We start from the raw sequence: 25,741 nt of genomic DNA on the forward strand, positions 1-25,741 counted from the left end.
TCCACAATGTGTGACCTAAATTTATAACTTTACCAGACATACAAAAAGCATTTAGTGTGATCCATAACCAGGAGAAAAAGCACTCAATACAAATAAACCGCAAAATGAAGAAATTGGCAAGAAGATTTGAAATATATATATATCATAATTGTGTTCAAGGATTTAAAGAAAACATGAACATGGAAGAAACAAATGGATAATATCAAAAGAGAAAAATTATAAAATAACCAAATAGAAATTAAATAACTAAAAAAGTGTAAGTTTAATGAAAAATGTACTGGCTACCCTTACCATCAGGTTAGACATTACAGAAGAAAAAGTTAACTAGAAAATAATTCAATAGAAGTGATACAAACTGCAGCACACACATACAAAGACTGAAAAGATAAAGAAACAGAGCCTCAAGAATATCTATGAAAATATCAAAAGATTTCATATATGTGTAAAGCAAGTCACAAGAGAGGAAAGAGATATTGGGACAGAAAAAAATACTTGAAGCAACAAGAAAAATCTTATTAGAAGCCAGAAGAAGAAAATAAATGTTTACACAGAAGAATAGTGGTAAAAATGACTGATGCCTTCTCGTCAGAAACTATGCTGGTCAGAAACAATGAAATAACACCTTTAAAGTGATAGAAAAAAATAAAAAAGATTAACATAGAATGTTATATCCAGCAAAAATATCCCTTGAAAGTGAATGTTATATAAATACATATTCTGCCTCCCCCAAAATAAACAAAACACTAAGAGAATATTTCATTACTAGGCTTATATAATAAAAGATGTTCTAGAAATCTATTTTGGTAGAAGAAAAATAGTGCCAGATGGGAACTTTATACTAAGTAATGAAGAACCCTGGAAATGGGTTCTATTTAATGCCTTAATTTCTTTAAAAGATAATTGATGGGAGGCTGAGTCGGGCAGATCATGGGGTCAGGAGTTTGAGACCAGCCTGACCAACATGGTGAAAACCTGTCTCTACTAAAAATACAAAAATTAGCTGGGCATGGTGGCACGTGCCTGTAATCCCAGCAACTCAGGAGGCTGAGACAGGAGAATCACTTGAACCCAGGAGGTGGAGGTTGTAGTGAGCTGAGATCGTGCCATTACGGTCCAGCCTGGGTGACAGAGCGAGACTCAAAACAAACAAACAAACAAACAAACAAAAAGATAATAATTTACTACTTGAAGCAAAATGATAGCAATGTATTGCTACTTTAACATATGTAAAAGTAAAAATTTCTAAATAATAATAATCACATAAATAATGTAGGAAATAAATGGTAGTATACTGTTCTAAGTTTCTTACATTATCCATGAAGTTATATAATACACATGGTTGAAGGTGGTAAGTTAAAGAGGGTTATTGCAAATCTTAGAGCAACTGAAAAAATTTAAACTTAGAGGAATAGATAATAATAAGAATGTTCCATTTATCCAAAAGAAGGAAAGAAAGGAAGAAAAAAGAATGAAGAAGATATGGCAAAGAGAGAAAATACACAGCATTATGGTACACTTAAACTGAACTGAAAGTATATTTAATATACTCCTAAGCATATTAAATATAAAGGGATTAAACATTGCACAGAAAAGGCAGAGATTGTTAAGCTGAATAAAAATCAAAGCCCAATTATGTTCTTTTTACCATACGTGCTCTTTAATTGTAAACAGCTAGTCCAAAAACCAAGTGTGGAAAATGACGTATCATGAAAATAAGAATCAGAAGAAAGCTGGAGTGGTAATATTAATCCCAAAGTAATCTACAAGAAATAATACCACAATGAAAAAGTTATTTCTTAAGTAAAAAAAGTTTATTCATCAAGACTTAACAATGCTAAATGGGTTGCACCCTCATAAGAGCCCTTCTGATATATGAAGCAAACACTGACAGAACTGAAGAGACAAACAGATAAGCCCACAATTATAGTGGGAGATATCCTAATGTCTCTCTCCGTATGGTTATACATCTTCCCAAACAAAATATAATAGAAAAAATACACAAAAAAATCAGAAAGAATATATATGTTTTAAAGGAAATTGTCAACCTATTTAACACTATGCCAAACTGCAGAATACACATTCAAGTATGCATGGAGCATTCCCCAACATATACCATATGTGTGGGCCTACAGCAAGTCTCAATAGATTGAAAAGAATTAAAATGATACAGAGTCTGTTTTTGAGCAAAACAGCATTAAATGAGATATAAATAACAAAAAAAATTGGGAAATTATCAAATATCTGAAAATGAAACAACACATTTCCAAATACTTCATAAGTCAAAGAAGGAATTTAGAAAAGTTTTGAACTGAATAATAGTAAAAATACAACATATCAAACTTTGTATGATGCAGCGAATGTTTTTAGGGTTTTATAACTTTAAATGCTTTTAGTAGAAAATAGAAACATGTAAAAATCAATGACTTAAGATGGCATTTCTCTAAGTATGCTCTGGAGAAACCTGAAGTCTCTTGAGATCCCTTCAGAGACAGTCTATGAGGTTAAAACACCTTTAAATTTAAAAAAAAAAAAGATTTTATTTGCCATTTCACTTTTATTTCCTGATAAGTGTACAGTGGAGTTTTCCAGAGGCTACATAATGTTTGATCACATTATCTCTCTGATGGCTAATAAAATGTGTGATTGTCTATTATGTTTAAAAACATTCTCAGTTTTGGATGCAATAAATATTCATAGTATATATTACAAAATGAAAGCTCTTTAGGGTCCCCAATACTTTTTAAGAGTTAAAGGGGTCTTAAGACCAAAAACTTTGAGAAATGTTGATTTAAGATAACTTAAACATCTAGAAAAGGAGTAGCAAATAAGATCCAAGGTAAGTGGAAGGAAGGAAAGAATGAAAATCTGCGAAATCCAGTGTATAAGAATATAGACAAACAATTGAGTAAATCTGTGAAACAGAAAGTTGGTTCTTTTGAAAGATTCATGTAATTGATAAACCTCTGCCTAAACTGACGACAAAGGAGGGAGCACCACCGTCAACATCAGGAGTAAAAAAAGGGAAGAGTCATTGCTATAGGATCTTTTCGATATTAAAGCTAATAAACAAATACTGAGAGCAACTTTACGTTAACAAATTCAATAACCTAGATAATATGGACTAATTCCTTAGAAAAAAACAAATAAGCAAATTGGACACTGAATAAACTGAATTTCTAACTAATCTGATATCTATTAAAGACAACATGTGTATATAATCTTTAATATGTTAATATATATTAATAAATCAATAAACTTCCCACAGAGAACACTCTAAGTTCAGATGGCATCATTAGAAATTTTATTATTTTTAAAAAAATCCAATTCTTCACGATCTGTTACAGAAAATAGAGGAGAAGGGAAATATTTCTCGACTCAATTTGTGAGAAAAAAAAAAAAAACCCTAGTTGTAAAAAAGTAGACAAGGGTATTGTGAGAAACTATAGCACATTATGTATTGTGAACATAAACATAAAAAGATGTAACAAAATTTTAATCATTAACATGATGAATATCCCAAACAAGTGAAGCTTCTCTTCAAGAATGCAAGGCTGGCTTAACATTTACAAAACAATCCATGTAATCCAACATGTTAACAGAATAAAAGTGATAAATCATATGATTATGTCAATAGATGCAGAAGAAAATGTGACAAAATTTAACGCTCATCCATGATAAAATGTCTTAGCAAACTATGAATAGACTGGAACTTCTTTAACTTGATCAAGGGCATCTACAAAAGACCTCCAGATAACATCAACTTAATGGTGAAAGATTAATGTTTTCTCTCTAAGATTGGGAATAAGAAAAATATGTTTGCTCTCAATACTTCTAATCAGCATTTTACTACATTGGTCACAACCATTGCCATAAGACCTGAAAACAAAACAAAAAGACAGGAAAAAAAGGAAGGAAAGAAAGAAAGGGCCTAAAGTTTGGAAAGGAAGAAGTAAAACTGCCCGTATTCACAGAAAGCTTAATTAACGGATGCAGAAAATCCTAAAGATTAATAATTAAATTTTGCAAGATTGGAGAACACATAAGTACATACATGATCAATATAATAAAAGTAGTTGTATTTTTATACACTGCCAATGATCAACTGGAAAATAAAAATGTCAGAGCAATGCCACTGACAATAGTATCAAAACCACAAGATATTTAGTGATACATTTAACACAATATGCACAAGAATTATGTACTGCATACTAAAAAACATTGTTAAGGAAGAAATCAAAAGATCTAAATAAAGATATATCACTCTTATATATTAACAGTCAATATCACTTCTTACCAAATTGATCTTTGGATTCAGCCCATACCCAATTGTTAAGGAAGAAATTACAAGATCTAAATAAAGATATATCATGTTTATATATTAAAAGAGCCAATATCACTTCTCACCAAATTGATCTTTGGATTCAGCCCATACCCAACCAGAATCTCAGCAGTCGTTTTTTTTAAAAAATGTGAAAAAATGTATACGCTAGAATCACAAGGACAATATTTAAAGAGAAGAAAAAAGTTGGAGGACTTACTTACCCAAAGGTAAAGACCTATAAAGGTACAGTAAACAAGATATGTGGTATTGGGAAAAAAAAGTATACAGATATAGAAATGGATGGTCCAGCAACAGATCCACATATACATGATCAATTTAGTTTCTAGGTAGGTGACAAGGAAATTCAACAGGGAAAAACATCTTTTCCAAAATCATTGTGAAACAATCAGATATCCATCTAGAAAACAAAAATAAAAACAAATTTTGACTTCTACTTTCCATCCCAAATTAATGTGCAAAAGCTCCTAGATCTAAATGTAAGAGCTAAAACTTAAGCTGAAATAAAACAATTCCAGGAAAATATATAATATTTTCACAAACTTGAGGAAGGCAAAATTTTTTTCAGGCAGGACCCAGAAAACACTAGCTTTAAAAGAAAATAAATTATAATTTGGGCTTTCATAAAATGAAAATTATGTTCATCAAAAGTCATTGTTAAGAAATCAGTAGGTAAGTAACAGACCGGAATGAAAATTCTCTCCATCCATATATCTGACAAATGGTTTTTATCTAGAGTATAAACGTTTCTCCCACTCACTAATCAGAGGACAAACAACCTAATTAAAATGGGCAACAGAATTGAATAGGAAATTTCTCAGGGAACGATGGACAGATGGACAATAAGCACCTGAAAAAATGCTCAACATTTTAGCCATCAAAGAAATAAGAATTACAACCATCACAAGATGTCACCAACACTTAATGGGCATGGGTATCATTAAGAAGACACAACAATAAGTTGTCACTGATGTGGAGCGAGGATGTGCAGCTCTCGCATACGCTGGTTAAAGTACAGTCTGCTGGTTTTCCATAAAGTTAAATAACTATGAGTCTACCCCAAAAAACTGCAATTCTATTCCTGAATATTTACCCCATGGAAATGAAAACAGAAGTCCACAAAGAGATCTACAAGAATATTCCCAGCAGCTCTAGTTATTATAACCCCAAACTGTAAACAACTACAAGGTCAATCAATGAGAAAATGAATCGATAATTTGTGATCTATTCATATAATGGAATATTATTAAGCAATTAAAATGAAGAAGTGACTGATCCTCTCAAATAGGATGGATGGAACTCAAAAATATATTAAGGAAAGGAGGCAGATACATAAGTGTACATTCTGTATGAGTCCATTTATATCAGGTTTGAGGAGAGGTAAAACTAATCTTTAGTGAAGGAAACCAATAGTGTTTCCCTCTGGCAGTGGGAAGAGGGTAGCAGGAATTGAATGAGCAGTGACACAGGGTGTTTCTAGAGTAATGGAAGTGTTCTGTATCATATGGGAGTGTGGGTTACACAAGTATAGGTGATCATCAAAACTCACCAAACAACATTTAAGATCTGTGCATTTCACACTATGTAAAAGTATACCTCAACTGAAGAGAGTGGAAATCTGTTTCAAATGCTCAGCCTTTTAACACATCCAGTTGCTTAGACTATGAACTTCCTCAAATGGGGTGTCTGGGCTTGAGATTAGATCACATGTGTAGAGTCACTAGAGAGACAATGTTGCATTCCCATGGTACGTAATACATTTCCCATTTTCTCAGACAGCCACAGGTCATGAATGTGAGGATTCTGAGAGGTTGGAGCAACATTCTTGGGAGGCATGAGGGGGAGCACATTCTCCAAGATCCCCCCCAGCCCGGGGTCCTCGCCTGCTTTGACTATTACTCCGTTGTTTTCAGACTCCTCCGTAGCTGCCCGACCTCTTCAGATCCCATAGTCTCCCTTTATATCTTGAGTCCCACTGTTCTTCCAACTCATCCCCCATTCCCTCAGACCTGGAGTGGCAGTGGCCAGCAGAGGATGGATTGAGAGCAGGAGAGGATGTCCTGCCCAGGAACCCATCCTAGAGAAATGGCATCCTGCCTGGGAGCTAGTTTCCCAGGGTGGCTTTGATACGTCTTGCAGAAACAAACCCACTTGACACACCTGATTCGGTATTGACAGTAACACTATTTTTCGTGGTTGTTTTTCATAGTAAAAGTAGATCCCTTTAGTTACACTGTGAGTACTTAGAGTAAGGTGACTGGCCTGGGAATGATACCATCTTGGATGTCATTTTCTCCTTGGAGAAATGTATTTTAGTTCCAATGCACATTTCACAATACAGTCCTATAGAGAGAAATACAGAGAGCTAGACAGTTAGAGATATATTTTTATGTGCATAAAAATATAAAATATACACTTTAAAATCTGTACCTGTTATTCCTGAGAAATGTATTTGGCAGAAGGTGGGAGGGGGATATTCTGATCCTTTTATTTACATGTTTATGTATGATCTGAGTTTTTATATGGAGCATATACTACTTTTGATTTTTTAAAGAAAAATTAAAATCTGTCTTTGAAATGTACACAGTTGTTTAGAAGTTGAGGACCATTTTTGTTTGTTACAACATTATTGTACCTATAATGGGAATATTTCAAAGCCACTTGTTAACACTTTGTTAGAACAAAATGTAGAGGGTGCTGGGTGCCCCTGAATATTCTCCCACCTCTTGTGACCTGTACTGTTTTGGAATTTCCAGTGGCCTGACAATGAACTACTGCAGGAATCCAGATGCCGATAAAGGCCCCTGGTGTTTTACCACAGACCCCAGCGTCAGGTGGGAGTACTGCAACCTGAAAAAATGCTCAGGAACAGAAGCGAGTGTTGTAGCACCTCCGCCTGTTGTCCAACTTCCAAATGTAGAGACTCCTTCCGAAGAAGGTAAGAAATCTGTGGCTGGACATCTACACACTTGGACGCTGGGATGAAAAGCCATGGAAAATCTCACTGATGCAGAAACCTTCCATGCTACACGAGAAATCAAGTGTTTTTAGAGGGTCTGCCATGTGGAAGGAAGCCTCAGTGCACTCTCTTAAGGAGGCAGAGGTGTGACTTTTGGCACAACGTGAGTGGGCTGTGCCTTTAGGACAGGTGCAAACCCTCCAAGGTGCTCAACTTAACCACTCACCTTGTTCTAAAATGGGTTATCTCGGTATCCCAGTCCAAATTCCTATTCTATCATGCTGCCATATGTGTGATTCTTTCCAAGCCAGTAAGCATCTCCAGTAATTTCTTAAGGTAGGCAGCATTCATTGCAGTCTTCAGCTTTGCAGTTTCTGAGGAATGTGGCCCCTGATTCTGTCATCCTAGAGAAACCTGACATGACTGTATTGATTCCCTATCATCCTGGGTCTATGCGGCTCTTCATAATCATCCATTTTTTCCCTGTACAGACTGTATGTTTGGGAATGGGAAAGGATACCGAGGCAAGAGGGCGACCACTGTTACTGGGACGCCATGCCAGGACTGGGCTGCCCAGGAGCCCCATAGACACAGCATTTTCACTCCAGAGACAAATCCACGGGCAGGTCTGGAAAAAAATGTAAGCCACTTTGATTTGGACTCTTTGGCCTTTTGCTCACCAATCTTTGCAAACAGAATTGGTTCTGTGTTACAGAAAATCTGGCCTGGACTGCTCTTTTTTGTAATGGGGGAGAGGGGACAGAAGAAAATATTGGAAAGGCATCAGGGGGCTAAGCTAGAATATAATTGGCCTTAGTATGGAAAGTACAAGCAGCACAGGCCAGGAAACCTCCACACATGTGAGGGTTCTCAGGCCTCTTCCCTTTAGTGACATTTCTTTAAAGTTTCCATTATTGGGGACTGTCTCTAGTTTCTAGTGTTTGTATGCTAGGTTCCAGTAATCAAAGATGCCCTTTATGAAATTTAAGTCAGATTTTTCGAGAAAAAATTTGGATGGGCCATCAGGTCACCATGGGACTTCCCTTAGCCTCATGCATTCTCTGCGATGGTTTACTTTGGGGCCTATGAATAGGGAAGACTGAGATATAGGAAAAACCAAAGTGTCTGTGTTCCCCCACTCTCACACCCATGCAGCATAACACTTCTCACACCAGATGTGGGGGGATTTCTCCTCACACCCCAAGCGAGTCTCCAGCAGATACCAGCTGGGTGTCCTACAATGTAACTCAGTGCTGACACTCTATCTGGAGACAGTGTCAGATCCCATAAGTTAAGGCTCAGTCCCACAAGACCGCCCCACTGCAGATGCCAATCCCAAGTTCCAGGCGGTGACCTGTACTTCTGCCCAACTGGACAAAAATCTGTTTTTCTACTTGATTACTTTGCTAGAGTGGCTCACAGAACTCAGGGGAACACGTTACTTTTATTTACCCATTTGTTATAAAAGATATTACAAAGGATCCTGGTGAACAGCCAGACAGAAGAGATGCACGGGGCAAGGCATGTGAGAAGGGGCTCAGAGTTTCCATGCCCTCTCCAGTGCACCAGCCCCCGGTACCCCAAGTGTTCAGCAACCCAAAAGCTCTCCAAGTGCAGTCTTGCTGGGTTTTTATGGAGGCTTCATTACAGAGGCACAGTTGAATACATCGTTGGCCATTGGAGACCAGCTCACCTTCAGCTCCTGTTCCCTCCCTGGAAGTTGGACATGGGGGGCTGAACAGTTCCAACCCTCCAATCACATGGTTGGTTCCCTTGGCAACCAGCCCCATCCTGAGACTATCCAGGAACCCACCAAGTGTTGCTTCATTCGAACAAAAGATGCTCCCTTCACTCAGGAACCCCCAAGGAATTTAGGAGCTCCGTGTCAGGAACTGGGGGGAAGAGACCAAATATACATTTCTTATTCTACCACAGTGTCATATGAAGGGGAGGACAACACTGCCTTTCTGTGTCTTGCCCCATAGAGGGTGCACAATGCATGGAAATAAATGTTTCTGAATCAACAGCAAACAGGCTTCATCGGGTAGGAGAGCGCTGAGCCCTCCAGGGACAATGCACATCAATGATGTCCCACCGTCCTTTGGTGCTGGGGCTCTAAGGCCTCCACTGGGTCAGGCTCCTGAAGGGAGACCCATTCTCCAAAGACCCCCGGGGGTCACCACTCCCTGTCCAGGGGTGTGGCCTCATAGCTCCTTTTGAACAGGGGCACAGGAAGGACAGCTTTAGAGCATTCAAAAAATAACTTTGCCCAAATAATAATAATAATAATAGAAAGAAAGGAAGAAGAGGCTGAGCATGGTGGTTCACACCTGTAATCCCTCCACTTTGGGAGGCTGAGACAAGCAGATCACCTGAGGTCAGGAGTTCGAGACTAGCCTGGCCAAAATGGTGAAACCTCGTCTCTACTGAAAATACAAAAAAAAAATTAGCCAGGTGTGGTGGCGTGCACCTGCAATTGCAGCTACTCAGGAGGCTGAAGCAGGAGAATCGCTTGAACCCAGGAGATGGAGGTTGCAGTGAGCTGAGATCGTGCCACTGCACTCCAGCCTGGGTGACAAGAGCAAAACTCCACCTCAAAAAAAAAAAAAAAAAAAAGAAGGAAGGAAAAAGAAACACTCCTTTATGTCTTCTAAGGTTAGACATGAAATGCGTGAGCCTTGGAACACCTTCTCCCTCTCCTGCCCCACGTGAGCTGGAGCTTACATGCCTTCTTGTTTTCAGTACTGCCGTAACCCTGATGGTGATGTAGGTGGTCCCTGGTGCTACACGACAAATCCAAGAAAACTTTACGACTACTGTGATGTCCCTCAGTGTGGTAGGTTGCCTTCTTTTTGGTAAGGAAACTGCTTACTTAATATGGATTTGCAACAAAAAACGAAAAGGGCTTCTGAGCAGAGTGCTTCCGGGGAGGAGATAGCTGCCCTCTCCACCAGACCCCACTCTTCATCATGGGCACCTTGAACCTGCCCTACTATTGGCCACATTTGTTAGAGGAACACCTGCCCATCGCCCCAGGCACACATAAATAAAATAAATGTAAAATTCCCAAAGAGCAAGCTTAGAGGTAATCTAGTCAGCCCCAGGATGGTCCCACTGAATGCTGCCATGTCTAGCGTGGGATGCATGAAAAATTTAGAGTCATTCGGATGAAAAACTTTCCCTTTCCACAGCTGAGAAGTAAGAAAGAAAATACAAGCAGCAGGAAACAGGTAAGCATGTAATGCACATTGTAAACCTCAGATGGCCATCCTAGGAATTCAATGAAAGGTAGTGCAGCTCTTTAGCCCCAGATGGCCTTTCTTATAAGTTTACTACTCACAAGTCACATTAGTGACATAGCTTAGAGGCTGCTTGTTGGGTTCCATCCTCATTGCTCTGAGACTCTTGTTGGGAGTATGAGGCTTGGATCAGGGGAAGGGGAGTTGACATTAGTTCTTAAAGAATTGGAATAACAAATCCATGGGTATTTCTGAAAAAAAAAAAAAAAGAAAGGAAGCTACTTGGAATTGTCCCATATTTAACATTCTGCTGACCAATCAATTTGTCCTAGTTACAGAAAACCACCCTGGACTTCTCCTATGCATAATTTGGTTGCTTGTGGTTGGGTCTGCCATGTGGAGGGACCTTGAGCTGGGGGAAGGAGCTTGGCCTCCAAGTCCACTGAAGACCAGCATCCTGAGATTGCCTGGGAAGGTGGTACAGGGCAGTGATGAAGATCATGGGAGCCACACTGCCCAGCTTCGCATTTGGGCTTCTCCTAGGGACACCAAGAGGGAGGAAGGAGGGGTTAGGATGGTATGAAAGATTCTACTTGGCCAATATTATTGTAATGCGGCATTGTGATCTCTGGATTTAGCGTGAGTTGATAGCTGACTTTTTCTGCAGAAGCATCTTGGTGGCACCTCTAACTCAAAGTCCCTCGATGGAGTCAGTTCCAGTTCTCCACTTCTGGCCCCGTCTGGTACACACCACTGCCTCTCACTGCCCGGGCTCTCTATCCTTGACAGGCTGCCTTGAAGTTGAGCCCGGACTGACTTTCTTGCCTCAGACCCCACTACCGTGCCTGGGACTCATGCACCTTTGACTCCCATGGAAGGGAAGTGCAGTAGTTTCCCAGGTGCAATTCTGGTGTCCTCACCCACATTGAGGATGTACAAGAATCAGGTTCTTAGAGACTGGAGAAAGAAGGAAGAATGGGAACAAGATTTTTCCCAAAGGACTGTGAGGTCCCCCACCTTACCTTGATGTGAGACAAGTGAGGTTAACCCCAAGCCTGGTTAGAAGCGTTCCCATCAGACACTTGGAAATCCTGAGGACTGTTTCATGCAGAAGGATATAGTTTATTCAGGTTTGACTCGTGCTTGAGAAAGCTAGAGCCTCTGGTGGTGAATGATTTTAATAACTATTTCCTTTCCACCAACATATACAGTACAAATAATAATAAGCAAAAATAAATAGAAACATTCAGTTTTGTTTTGAATAGTAGGAGCAGGGTACCATCATTTCTGTAGTTACTCTTTTAGTACAACGATGCATGTCTACTGTATGTAAGGCATACTAGCAGAAATTGAGCTCAGCACTAGAGAAGATGATTGCATTCTATGCCTTGCTTCTTTTTTAAAAAAAAGGCTTCCATAGACAGATTCTCAGAACAGCCCATGGCAAATGTAAAGTTATTTGGAAAACCCAGGTTCCAGATTCACTAGAGCGTTGGTTGGGAAGGAATTTCCTCTTACAGTTGTTACTAATAATTGTATGAACAATTATTTAAAATATTAACATTTACATTTGTGAAGACCTTGAAGGGCTGGAGACAACAGAGAAGCATTTTTGAATACCCTCTGCAGCCCCTGCACTGTTGTAGGCATTGGTGGATGGTACCAAAGATGGGACACTGTCCCTACCTCCAGAGACCCTGTGGGCTGGCTGCAGAGAGAAGGCAGGGAGGAGGAAAAGAAGAATAAAGTCATATGTTTAAGTCACCCCCACGGCTGTCGGTTAGTCATGGGAGGCTCCCCAGAGGAGCTGTCCTGAAGCTGGCTGACAGAAGGCAACATTTCAACTTAGGACAGTAATCCTTGCTACATACAATCACATACACACACACACACACGTGCACACACAGAGACTCACATGGAAAAATAAACCTTTGTGCCTTTCAGCAGTGATGACAATTATGGTTTTCAGTAAACTTTACATGGTTTAGATGGTGATGGTGACGATGATGATTATGGGAAGGATGGCATCATGTTCTAAACATACTGCATGGAGTCAGAATAATGACAAATAACCATTTGTCCCAATCAAGGTTTTCTCAGAAAATATCTCATTCTGATGTTAAACTATACCAGTCTGTTTGATCACTTCTCCAACAAAATAATTACAAAGTGCTTATATTTTCTTGAAAAGAGAGGGTCCTGTGTTGTCTACTACCACTTTTGAAACGTAGAGAAAATGTTCCAAAAGATGCTGATGATTTTACTATTTAGTTCGGCCTTTGAGATGTCAAAAAGTCAGTGCTTGGAATTTGTCTCGAATTACACCACAAAATTGCTACCTTGTCTCAAATGGGATTTCTTTCCCACCTTGTGCCACAGCGTCCCCTTCATTTGATTGTGGGAAGCCTCAAGTGGAGCCGAAGAAATGTCCTGGAAGGGTTGTAGGGGGGTGTGTGGCCCACCCACATTCCTGGCCCTGGCAAGTCAGTCTTAGAACAAGGTAAGAACAGGCCCAGAAACGATTTATACTGTCCCTCCACGTAAGCCCTGCAAAACCCTTCTACATTTACACAAAATCCACACAGCTGAGGTATCAGCACCTGCCTCTAAGTTTTCTGAAGGAGGAAAAAAGCTACAAAAATTAATATATATATACATATATATATTTTATAGGTTCTCTACTGTGAAAATGAGAAAAATTGCTGTCTTTTTCTTGATCTGGGCAGCTCCATCAAAATCTGTAGGCACAGTGATTTGCACCAAGTTCCAATATTGCTGGAAAATACTGAAGATGCTCTGAGGATTTCTATGGATATCCATTGTCTCATTGTCAGATGAAAAGAGGGGGAAGTTTTTAGAAATGTGACACTTTCTGGGTTGGGAGAGCAAGGACAAAATTATCTCCAGTCTATCACAGGCACAGATTCTTTTTCTTTGGACACTTTTGTGAATCATTGAATTCAATGCAGAGGCTACTCATCCATTCGCAAACAAAAAAATTCTAGGTCATGATCCCCATAAATGAAGAGTGATCAGTCCAATCCCAGGGAACCTGGACATTTTGGGTATTGTTTCAGTGGAACATGCCTTTCATAAGTTCCATTTTCTTGGGTATCTCTTAGGAAGCAAGCATAGGAAACAGGCCCATCCGTCTGCCTGTTTTGCTTCCTCATCTCATTTCTACACCAGGGTGCCTGTGCTCAATTGCTGTTCTCCCCTAAAGAGACTCTTTTCCATAAGTTTGTGAAATGCCATCGACAAACCTGATCGCATTGCATTTCACTCTGCTGTTGAGTTGATTTTTCTTTATTTTATCATTTAGTAACTCATTGCTCTACAGAGCTTTCACCTTCCACATATTTCAGATTCATTCTTTCCTAAACTATGTGGTGGTCTACATCCTCACTGACTTATCAACATGCTGCCATCATGCACTTCCTATCTCTATTCCTCTTCATTACAATCTGGTTCCAAGTGGCTCACACCATTATTCTGAGCTATTACCTGCCTACGCAGTCCTAGAAAGTAAGTGATTCAGGAAACACTCCCCAAAAGTAAAGTTTCTCAGGTAAGATCAGAAGACTCCCATGAATCACTGCTGCTCAGGATCACATCTGGCTCCTTGAAGAGTGATTCATCAGACCTTACATAGATCTTGTCATAAAAATGAAAGAGGCCTCGGGGGAAGGTCTTGGGCTGGTGGCTTCTGTTGGAGTCCTGGGCTGTGGGGTGAAAGCCGTGGCTGTAGAGCTTCATGCTGAGTTACTTAGCTTTGCTCTCCTGTGGACAGGCCATGCCTGTGCCTCCCCCAAGCATCAGAAAAAGTGGCATAGATGGGCCCTTCTCAAAAATCCCACTCCTGGAGCACGGGCCAAAATTACTACCATCCTGATGCTGGGCTTGCAGTCCTTTCCTTTGGGAATATGAACATGGTCAAAATTAAGTGAACGTGTCTTTCTGGCTTTCTGTACAATGGAGCAGAACAAAGTATCAATTTAACTAAAATTTGAACTAAATCCTCTTTCCAGGCTTGGAATGCACTTCTGTGGAGGCACCTTGATATCCCCAGAGTGGGTGTTGACTGCTGCCCACTGCTTGGAGAAGTATGTTTAGGGGACAATTGACATGAAGTCTTGTCTTAAATACTTTTTCCGTCCTTCTTTTCCTCCTTTCCTCCTTTCCTTTCTCACTCTTCCTCCCTTCCTTCTCTGGCTGTGACACTAGGGACCAGGTCAGGGCAATTGGATAAGAGAGAAGGGAAGGGTTTCTAGAAAGAAACTGCAGAGGAAAGACACAGTACAGATGATTTTGTGGGCCTGAATAAGCTGCAGAACAGAGCTGTTCACTACCATAAGCTGTATCAGTCTCTGCCCAAACAGCCCAAGAACATTCCTTAACTGCCTGTTTCAAGCAAATCATGAATTTTGCTTCTTGCCACTCAGAAGTCACTAATTCTGAGTGGCCAAGGGTGTCAGGGAGACAGCACCAATTTCATGGCACAGAGGTTACCTGAAGGGGCTGGACCATATTTTGCTCTTGACATCCTCATCTTTTCTAGGTCCCCAAGGCCTTCATCCTACAAGGTCATCCTGGGTGCACACCAAGAAGTGAAGCTCGAACCGCATGTTCAGGAAATAGAAGTGTCTAGGCTGTTCTTGGAGCCCACACGAACAGATATTGCCTTGCTAAAGCTAAGCAGGTACTCGTTCACCTGTGGTCTTCACCCCACGCTGGTGAAGATATTTGCTTTATGTCTGGGTTTTATGGGCCATGGCCACTGCATGGCAGTGGGGAGGGACTGTCTATCACATGAAAGGCTCAAGGGCTTTGGGGACAGCATCAATCTTCAACCCTAGCCCTGCCACATGCTAGCTGTGCTCTTGAGAAAGGCAGCAGGACTCAGTTTTCTCATGTGGAAAAAGAGTTGAAATGAGGTACTCTGTTACTCCTAGAACTCACTTAATGTTCACCAGTTCATACACATTCATGATCAGAGAACAATCAGTTATTCCAGGCTGACAATTCCCCCTTCATCATAATATGTTTAAGAGAATCATATAAGACTATATTTATTTCAAAGCACTTTAAAAACCACAACATCGAGCTGGGTGTCTGGTGTGGGTGCCTGTAATCCCAGCTACTTGGGAGGCTGAGGCAGGAGGGTCACTTGAGTCCTGGAGTTTGAGGCTGCAGTGAGTTATGATCGTGTCACTGCATTCCAGCCTGGGCGACAGAGTAAGACACTGTACCAAAAAAAAAAAAACACCAAAAAAACAAAAAACAAACAAACAAAAAAAACAACTTCACAATGTCAAAAAAAATCACAAATACAGTTTATAAATGCAAATTATATTATTATTATTGTCTTCTTTGATTTGATTTTCTCTTTCCTGTTGAAATGTTGTTTCGCTAAGCCTGACAAAGTGATACATTTGCTTATGTCACTCATTTAGTGCTGTTTGGAGCCAGATACTAGTTGAGTCAGCTAAGAAACAGCTATTTGTAGGAGAAGCAGGTTTGGGACAGGTGACAAGGCACACAGGGTGCTCGCTGTGCTGGTGGCTCTGGAAGACAGGGTGTCAGTGTGGACAGGGATGAGCATGGCCTGGATGAGAAGGCACGGGGCAGGAGCCTGAGCTGCTCTCCTGGGCCTGCCCACAAGCCCAGGGCAGCTTCTCTGGGTCTGTGAACTGAGGGGTGATGTCCTGGGATGCTCTGACACTCTAGAAGGAGAGAAGAGCCTTTCCAGCTCAGCCTTTATAAACAGTAGCTGATCTCCCTCCTGCTCCCCAGTGTCCTCCCCACCATCCCAGCAAATGTGCAAATAGAAGGTCCCTGTTCCTCATGATCCTCAGAGAGCTGGGGTGTTCTGATGGCTTGAACAAGTAATTTGGAAATTTTGGGTTTTGGAGGAGTTCTCTGATAGGCTGATACATTTCGAGTTTAGAGTTCCCACCCCACATCCCCACACCCCGAGTCTAGGGCATTTAGTGCTCCACCAGGGAACCTGTAGAGTGAGGACATCTGCATGACAGGCTGGGCCTTCTGATGATGCTCAGAAGCAGAAAGTGTGCCTGCTTCAAAGTTGGTGACAATGATGTTTCTTGATCAGAATAGGGCATTTCTCATTTCCAATCCTTTATCCTCTCGAACTTACTAAAGTAGAATCAGGTCTAAAAACTGGAGTTCTAATGTTTGAGAGTCCCTGGGACTCTAAGGTATATGAATGTTCTTTGAAAACAAATACCATTTTGTTCAAGCAAGAGGCTTATTTCCAATCCTCTTTCATTTGGTATGAAGTATTTTACTGGATTCTTACAACTATGGTGTAGTAACATTCACTGAGGAGGAAGTGGAGGATCCAAGGATGGAGCAAGTTGCTCTGGGCACACAACACATTTGCAATTTTACAGCCTCTTGGTGGCATCTCAGTCAGACATTCCATGCACTGATCAATGCCCTATTCGATTAATGTAAAAGGACACACTCGGCATGAGATTCCAGTTGTGCACAGAATATACACGAGAAGTGCGCCTTTGTCATCCCTACTTTCAAAGGTGAAGGCCACCAGCAGTATCTTGCATGCAACTGATGCCTTTCAAATGAAACCTTACATCTGCGTAGTCCATAGACAACCACAGGCAAATGTGAGGGTGAAACTCTGTGTTCTACGTTGCTCTGTGTCAGTGAAGCAAGGCAGTGCCAGTTCAGAGGGCTCTGGGGCCTCAAGGCAGGGATGACTGGTTGTGGGTACTGCAGCTGCCAGCAGAGCAGTCAAACATAACTGCTGATGCTTTTCTTTCAGTCCTGCCATCATCACTGACAAAGTAATCCCAGCTTGTCTGCCATCCCCAAATTATGTGGTCGCTGACCGGACCGAATGTTTCATCACTGGCTGGGGAGAAACCCAAGGTGAGATAAATTCCATTGCCCACATAACGAATTGGTTTTGACCTACGGTCCATGTGACAAATGATCATTTTGGAGAAAGCTGTGCAAATTCCTATCCATGAATGTGGTCCACCCCACTCATGATTTTGCCTGGGCACCTGTCTATGTCTTAATCAGTCTTCAAGGCACATGATCAAAGGGAGGAAAACTGTGTCTTTGAGTCTCTCTCTGTTTTCAGAACATTTTTATTTTAATTAATTAATTTTTAACTTTTATTTTAGGTTCAGGGGTACACGTGCAAGTTTCTTGTATATGTAAACAGTGGTTTGTCATACCGATTATTTTGTCACCTAGGTACTAAGCCTAGTACCCAATACTTAGTATTTCCTGCTCCTCTCCCTCCTCCCACTCTTCTCCTTCAAGTAGGCCCCAGTGTCTGTTGCTCTCTTCTTTGTGTCCATGAGTTCTCATCATTTAGCTCCCACTTATAACTGTGAACATGTGGTATTTGGTTTTCTGTTCCTGTGTTAGTTTTCTAAGAATAACGGCCTCCAGCTCCATTCATGTTCCTGTAAAAGACATTACCTCATTCTTTCTTATGGCTAAACAGTATTCCATGGTGTATATGTACCACATTTTCTTCATCCAATGTGTCATTGATGGGCATATAGGTGATTCCATGTCTTTGCTACTGTGAATAGTGCTGCAATGAACATTCATGTGCATGTGTCTTTAGGGTAGAATGATTTATATTCCTCTAGGTATATCGCCAGTAGTAGGATTGCTGGGTTGAAAGTTAGTTCTGCTTTTAGCTCTTTGAGAATCACCATACTGCTTTCTACAGTGGATGAACTAATTTACAGTCCCACCAGCTGTTAGTGTTCTCTTTTCTCTGCAACCTTGCCAGCATCTGTTATTTTTTGACTTTTTAGGAAGCCATTCTGGCTGGTGTGAGATGATTTTTCATTGTGGTTTTGATTTGCATTTCTCTAACGATCAGTGATATTGAGCTTTTTTTCATATGTTTGTTGGCCACAGGCATGTCTTCTTTAGAAAAGTGTGTTAGTGTCCCCTGTCCATTTTTTAATGGGGTTTTTTTTTTCTTGTAAATTTGTTTAAGTTCCTCATAGATGCTGGATATTAGACCTTTTTCAGGTGCATAGTTTGCAAATATTTTCTCCTGTTCTCTAGGTTTTCCCTTTACTCCCTTGAGAGTTTCTTTTTCTGTCCAGAAGCTCTTAAGTTTAATTAGATCCCATTTGTCAATTTTTGCCTTTGTTGAGATTGCTTTTGGCATCTTCATGAAATTTTTGCCCATTCCTATGTCCAGGATGGTGTTGCCTAGGTTGTCTTCCAGGATTTTTGTACTTTTGGATTTTACATTTAAGTCTTTAATCCATCTTGAGTTGATTTCTGTATATGGTGTAAGGAAAGGGGTCCAGTTTCCATCTTCTACATACGGCTAGCCAGTTACCCCAGCACCATTTATTGAATAGGGAGTTATTTTCCCATTGCTTGTTTTTGTCAGCTTTGTTAAAAATCAGATGTCCGTAGGTGTGTGGCCTTATTTCTGGGCTCTCTATTCTGTTCCACTGGTCTACATGTCTTTTTTTTTTACCAGTACCATGCTGTTTTTGTTATTGTAGCCCTGAAGTATAGTTTGAAGCCAGGTAATGTGATGTCTCCAGCTTTGTTCTTTTTGTTTAGGATTGCCTTGGTTATTCTGGCTCCTTTTTGGTTCTATATAAATTTTTGAAGTAGTTTTTTAATAGTGCTGTGAAGAATATCATTGGCAGTTTGATAGGAATCGCAATGAATCTGTAAATTACTTTGGGCAGTATGGCCATTTTAATGATATTGATTCTTCCAATCCATGAGCATGGGATGTTTTTCCATTCATTTGTGTCATCTCTGATTTCTTTGAGCAGTGTTTTGTAATTCTTATTGTAGAGATCTTTACCTCTCTGGTTAGCTGTATTCTTACATATTTTATTCTTTTTGTGGCATTTGTGAATGGGACTGTGTTCCTGATTTGCCTCTGGGCTTGGCTGTTGTTGGTGTAAAGGGATGCTAGTGATTTTTGTACATTGATTTCATATCCTGAAACTTTGCTGGAGTTGATTATCAGCTGAAGGAGCTTTTGGGCTGAGACTATGGGGTTTTCTAGACATAGAATCATGTCATCTGCCAACAGGGATCGTTTGATTTCCTCTCTTCCTATCTGGATGCCCTTTATTTCTTTCTCTTGCCTGATTGCTCTGACCAGGGCTTCCAATACTATGTTGAATAGGAGTGGTGAAAGAGGGCATCCTTATCTTGTGCCAGTTTTCAAGGGGAATGCTTCCAGCTTTTGCCCATTTAGTATGATGTTGGCTGTGGACTTGCCATAGCTGTCTCTTATTATTTTGAGATATATTCCTTCAGTACCTAGTTTATTGAGAGTTTTCAATATAAAGGATGGTAAATTTTATCAAAATCCTTTTCTGCATCTATTGAGATAATCATGTGGGTTTTCTCTTTAGTTATATTTATGTGACAAATCACATTTATTGATTTATGTATGTTGAACCAAGCTTACATTCTGGGGATAAAGCCTACTTGATCACGATGGATTAGCTTTTTTATGTGCTGCTGGATTTGGTTTGCAAGTATTTTGTAAAGGATTTTTGCATCAGTGTTCATCAAGGATATTGGCCTGAAGTTTTTTGTTGTTTTTGTGTCTCTGCCAGGTTTTGGTATCAGGATGATGCTGATCTCATAGAATGAATTGGAGAGGAGACCCTCCTCCTCAGTTTTTTTGAACAGTTTCAGTAGGAATGGTCATAGCTCTTCCTTGTACACCTGGTGGAATTCAGCTGTGAATCTATCTGGTCCTGGGCTCTTGTTGGTTAGTAGGCTATTTATTACTGATTCAGTTTTGGAGCTCATTATTGTTCTGTTCAAGGAATCAATTTCTTCCTGGTTCAGTCTTGGGAGGGTGTATGTGTCCAGGAATTTATCCATCTCTTCTAGGTTGTCTAGTTTGTGTGCATGGAGCTGTTTGTAGTAGTTTCTGATGGTTATTTTTATTTTTGTGGCATCAGTGCTAACATCCCCTTTGTCATTTCTAATTGTGTTTATTTTGGTCTTATCTTCCTTTTCTTCATTAGCCTAGCTAGCAGCCTATCTATCTTATTACTGTTTTCAAAAAACCAACTCCTGGACTTGTTGATCTTTTGAATGAATTTTCATGTCTTGACTTTCTTCAGTTCAGCTCTGATTTTGGTTATTTCTTGCCATCTGCTAGCTTTGGGGTTGATTTGCTCTTGTTTCTCTAATTTTTTCCATTGTGATGTTAGGTTCTTAATTTGAGATCTTTCTTCTTGATGCTAGCATTTGGTGCTATGAATTTCTCTCTTAACACTACCTTAGCTCTGTCCAAGAGATTCTGGTATGTTGTATCTTATTCTCATTAGTTCAAAGAACTTCCTGATTTCTGCCATAATTTCATTATTCACCCAAAAGTCATTCAGGAGCATGTTGTTTGATTTCCATGTAATTGTACGGTTTTGAGTTATTTTCTTAGTCTTGACTTGTATTTCATTGTGCTGTGGTCTGAGAGTGTGTTTGGTATGATTTTGGTTCTTTGGCACTTGCTGAAGATTGTTTTATGTCCAATTATGTGGTTGATTTTTAGAGTATGTGCCACATGGTGATGAAAATGTATATTCAGTTGTTTTGGGAAAGAGAGTTGTGTAGAGGTCTATCAGATCTATTTGGTCCAATGCTGAGTTCAGGTCCTGAATATCTTTGTTAATTTTGTGCCTCGATGATCTGTCTAATACTGTCAGTGGAGTACTGAAGTCTCCCACTATTATTTTGTGGGCGTCTAAGTCTCTTTGTAGGTCTCTAAGAACTTTATGAAGCTGGGTGCTCTTGTGTTGGGTTCACATATATTTAGGATAGTAGATCTTCTTTTTGAATTGAACCCTTTACCATTATGTAATGCCCTTCTTTGTCTTTTTTGGTCTTTGTTGGTTTAAAGTCTGTTTTGTCTGAAATTAGGATGGCAACCCTTGCTTTTTTGTCTGATTTCCATTTGCTTGGTAGGTTCTCCTCCATCCCTTTATTCTGAGCCTATGGGTGTCATTACATGTGAGATGGGTCTCTTGAAGGTAGCATACCAGTGGGTCTTGCTTTTTATCGAGCTTGCCACTCTGTGCCTCTTAAGTTGGGCATTTAGCCCATTTACATTCAAGGTTAGTATTGCTATGTGTGAATTTGATGCCCTCATTGTGTTGTTATGCTGGCTTGTTTGTGTGATGGTTTTATAGTGTCATTGGTCTGCGTATTTAAGTATATTTTTGTACTGGCTGGTAGCCATCTTGCTATAGTTAGTGCTTCTTTCAAGATCTCTTGTAAGGCAGTTCTGGTGGTAACCAACCCCCTCAACATTTGCTTAGCTGAAAATGATCTTATTTCTCTGTTGCTTAGGAAGCTTAGTTTGGCTGGATATGAAATTCTTGGGTGGATATTTTTTAAGAATATTGAATATAGGCCCCAATATCTTCTAGCTTGTACGGGTTCAGTTGAGAGGTATGCTGTTAGATTGATGGGGTTCCCTTTGTAGACGACCTGTCCTTTCTCTCTAGCTGCCTTTAACATTCTGTCTTTCATTTTGACCTTGGAAAATCTGATGATTATATGTCTTGAGGATGATCTTCTTGTATAGAATCTCGCAGGGGTTCTCTGTATTTTCTAAATTTGACTATTGGCCTCTCTAGCAAGGTTGAAGAAGTTTTCATGGACAATATCCTGAAATGTTTTCTAAATTGTTTACTTTCTCCCCATCCCTTTCAGAAATGCCAGTGATTTGTAGATTTGGCCTTTTTACATAATCCCATGTTTCTTGGAGGCTTTGTTCATTCCTTTTCATTCTTTTTTCTTAATTTTTGTCAACTGTCTTATTTCAGAAAGCCAGTCTTCCATTTCTGAGATTCTTTCCTCAGCTTGGTTTATTTTGCTATTAATACTTGGATTGCTTTGTGAAATTCTTATAGTTTGTTTCTCAGCTCTCAGCTCTGTCAGATCCATTAGGTTCTTTTTTAAACCAGTGATTTTGTCTTTCAGCTTCTATATCATTTTATTGTGATCCTCAATTTCCTTGGATTGGATTTTGCCATCCTCCTGGATCTTGATGATCTTCATTCCTATCCATAGTCTGAATTCCAGTTCTATCATTTCAGCCAGCTCAGCCTTGTTAAGAACCCTTGTTAGAGAACTAGTGTGGTTGTTTGGAGGACATATGGCACTCCGGCCTTTATGTTCCTTTAACTGCAGTGTAGGTTGAATACAGCCAATAGACTTGTTCTTTGGATGTTTTTACAGGGCCAAAGCCTTGTGCAGGGTCTTTATTTGTAGTTGATTTCTTGTCTTTGGTTTCATAGTGTGGTATGTTAGCAAGGTATTTTTGGTGTTGAAGCTTTGGGGTGTGATCCATTTTTTATTTGTATATTTCCCTACACCTAAAACAAGCAAAAAAACAGTAAAGGTCTTTGAGTCTCTTAATCCATAATTTCAGCATTCCTGAGTATGCTTCCCTGGGTAAGTGGGGTTTTCACCCAGCCCTCAAGTTAAGAGTGTTAGATTATTTTTCATGTGAAATTAGCCAGACTGGCTTTCTTAACACAATGTAAAACAATAACAACAAAAGTTATAATTAGACTAGTCTTCTTCCCAAATACCCACATGTCTAATGTAAGTGGGATGGTGTTAAACAGGGGACCTACAACTGGGGGAGAGGCGGACAGGTCCCATGGCCCCAGGTCTAGGATGGCATTTGGTATTGGTTGATGGGTGTGGATGAGAACAAGAGAGGGAACATTTGTGCAGGATATGGTATCAGCACCTGTAATACATTTTAGGGATTTTTTCTTCTCTTTGCAGTATGCCCTGACAATAATTATATCCGTCAGCCTAGCCCCCTTGGCCATTGAAACACTAAGACTGTCTTAGGATCCCTGCTCCAGTTTCTCAGAGGTGCTAGGAGGGCATTAGGAGTCTGAAGCCCTGGAAGTGTGTTCTGACTTTGCCACTAGCTAGATAGACCTGGACTAGGCACGTTACCTCTTTGTACCACTCAGCTCTAACCCCTCATTCAAAAACCCAGCATTTTCAAGTGGTGTTTTTCACATCAGCCTTTGCATAAGTTTTCATTTGAAGAAAGGTTTGTTTTTGTTTTTGTTTTCTTGGTTTAATCAAACATTTAAAAACGAATGGTCTAGATGATTTCAAAGTGGCTTTCCTTTTCCTGTGCTTTTCCTACTATTTAAAAACTTCACCTCCTTGATTTCTTGATCTCCCTTTCTGCACTGCTGGGTCTGGGAGCATTGAGGCCAAGTAAAAGGAACCTTGGCAAAGGAGGAACACCTATGGGTGTGCCAGGCTGCTCCCAGTGTTTTGCATTTTTAAAAATTTAAATGCTGCAAACCTCTATGAATTACATATTATTGTTCCTAGCTTACAAATGAGGAGCCTGAGGCTCAGAGAATGTGTGGGATGGTACAGACTAACCTGAATTGGAACCCTGGCTCCCATTTACTGGCTGTCAGGACTTAGAAAAGTCATAAACTCTCTGGCTGGGTGCAGTGGCTCATGCCTGTAATCCCAGCACTTTGGGAGGCCGAGGCAGGCAGACCACGAGGTCAGGAGCTTGAGACCAGCCTGACCAACACGGTGAAACCCCGTCTCTACTAAAAATACAAAAATTAGCCGGGTGTGGTAGCACACCCCTGTAATCCCAGCTACTCAGGAGGCTGAGGCAGGAGAATCGCTTCAATCTGGGAAGTGGAGGTTGCAGTGAGCCAAGATTGTGCCACTGCACTCCAGCCTGGGTGACAGAGTGAGACTCTATGTGAGAAAGAAAGAAAGAAGGAAAGAAGGAAGAAAAGAAAGAAAGAAAGAAAGAGAAAGAAAGAAAGAGAAAGAAAGAAAGAAGGGAGGGAGGGAGGGAGGGAGGGAGGGAGGGAGGAAGGGTGGGTGGGTCGTGAACTCTTGTTGATTGTTTCCTCAGCTGAAATGTGGGCTGCAGGGCTATTGGGGGAGAAACAATAAGAAAGTGCACCAAGCACCAAGCACATGCTAAGAACTCCATCATGGCAGCTCCTGATAATAATATGGAATAGAGTTGTATCTAGCATGACTCTTTCTTGCAAGTGACAGAAAATGCAACTTAAGTTGGATTAAGCAAAAAAGAGAAATTCTTAGTGAACTGAAAATTCTGCAGGCTCACATCATGGCCCCAGACCCTGTCCATTATTCTTGGGCACAAATGTGACATTCTTGTGGCTGCAGATGCTGTGGTGGCTCTGGCTCTGCCAGGAAAAGAAATAAGGAAGGCCATTCTCCCCATTACACAAACAATAGTCTTCCAGCTCTGAGAAGTCGAACTTGTGTCATCAGCCTGCCCCTAAACCCGTCACTGATTAACTCCAACCTGCATCAGCTGTTCCATGCTGGAGGTGGACGCAGGACCACACTCATACCAAGATGGGGGCAAAGTGTAGTTCCCTCAACAGGATTATAGGATATAGTGTGATAGGCTGCTGGGCAGCCAGAAAGCAAACAGATCCTCTACAATTCCTCAACTGATGAAAGCACGAAGCTAAAATCATAAAGATCTGTGTGTGAGTTCTGGCTCTCCCATCTTCCTTGTGAGATTGAGCAGTTAGTTAATCTCTTTTAGCCTCAGCTTTCTCACCTGTACCAACATATAAGGTCATTGTGAGGATTAAGATTATGCCTCATGATCATCATTATCATCATCACCATCCACATTGCAACCACAACTACCATCATCATCCCCACCAACATCATCACCACCACCACCATCACAATTATCATTACAACCACCATCACCATTGTCACCCTCAACATCACCATCATCACTATCACCACCACCATCATCATCACTACCAGTACCAACACCATCACTCTCATCATTCCACCACCATCACCATTAACATTACCATCACTATCATCACCACCACCACCACCACCCCCATCATTACTGCCATCAACATCACCATCATCACCACCATCACCATCATTATCAACCATCATCACCACCATTCCACCACCATCACCATTATCATCACCACCATTATCACCACCACCATCATCACCACCACCACTACCACCACCATCACCACCATCATCACCATAACCATCATCACCACCACTATCAACATGATAGTAATTATGATTACCACCACCATTAGCATTATCATTACCACCACCAGTACCATCGCCATCACCACCGCCACCACCTCCAGG

At 40.5% G+C, this 25,741-nt stretch overlaps 1 protein-coding gene across 3 annotated transcripts in view; it reads left to right on the forward strand.

Annotated features, from left to right (window-relative positions):
- The window catches only part of PLG (plasminogen), a 51,451-nt gene that overhangs the window by 22,191 nt on the left and 3,519 nt on the right, over window positions 1-25,741 (forward strand). Inside the window, exons 11-17 of one of the 3 annotated variants that reach the window (XM_024357497.2) lie at window positions 7,096-7,277; window positions 7,790-7,938; window positions 10,041-10,134; window positions 12,917-13,037; window positions 14,566-14,640; window positions 15,096-15,236; window positions 17,343-17,449. In XM_024357497.2, coding sequence (XP_024213265.1) covers window positions 7,096-7,277; window positions 7,790-7,938; window positions 10,041-10,134; window positions 12,917-13,037; window positions 14,566-14,640; window positions 15,096-15,236; window positions 17,343-17,449 — 869 coding nt within the window. Of the gene's footprint in view, window positions 1-7,095; window positions 7,278-7,789; window positions 7,939-10,040; window positions 10,135-10,869; window positions 11,115-11,204; window positions 12,728-12,916; window positions 13,038-14,565; window positions 14,641-15,095; window positions 15,237-17,342; window positions 17,450-25,741 lie in introns of those variants that run through there. The other 2 variants (XM_024357499.2, XM_024357500.2) reach the window with 2 other exon arrangements.

Source organism: Pan troglodytes, chromosome 5 (assembly GCF_028858775.2).
Source record: "Pan troglodytes isolate AG18354 chromosome 5, NHGRI_mPanTro3-v2.0_pri, whole genome shotgun sequence".
NCBI classification, from domain to species: domain Eukaryota; kingdom Metazoa; phylum Chordata; class Mammalia; order Primates; family Hominidae; genus Pan; species Pan troglodytes.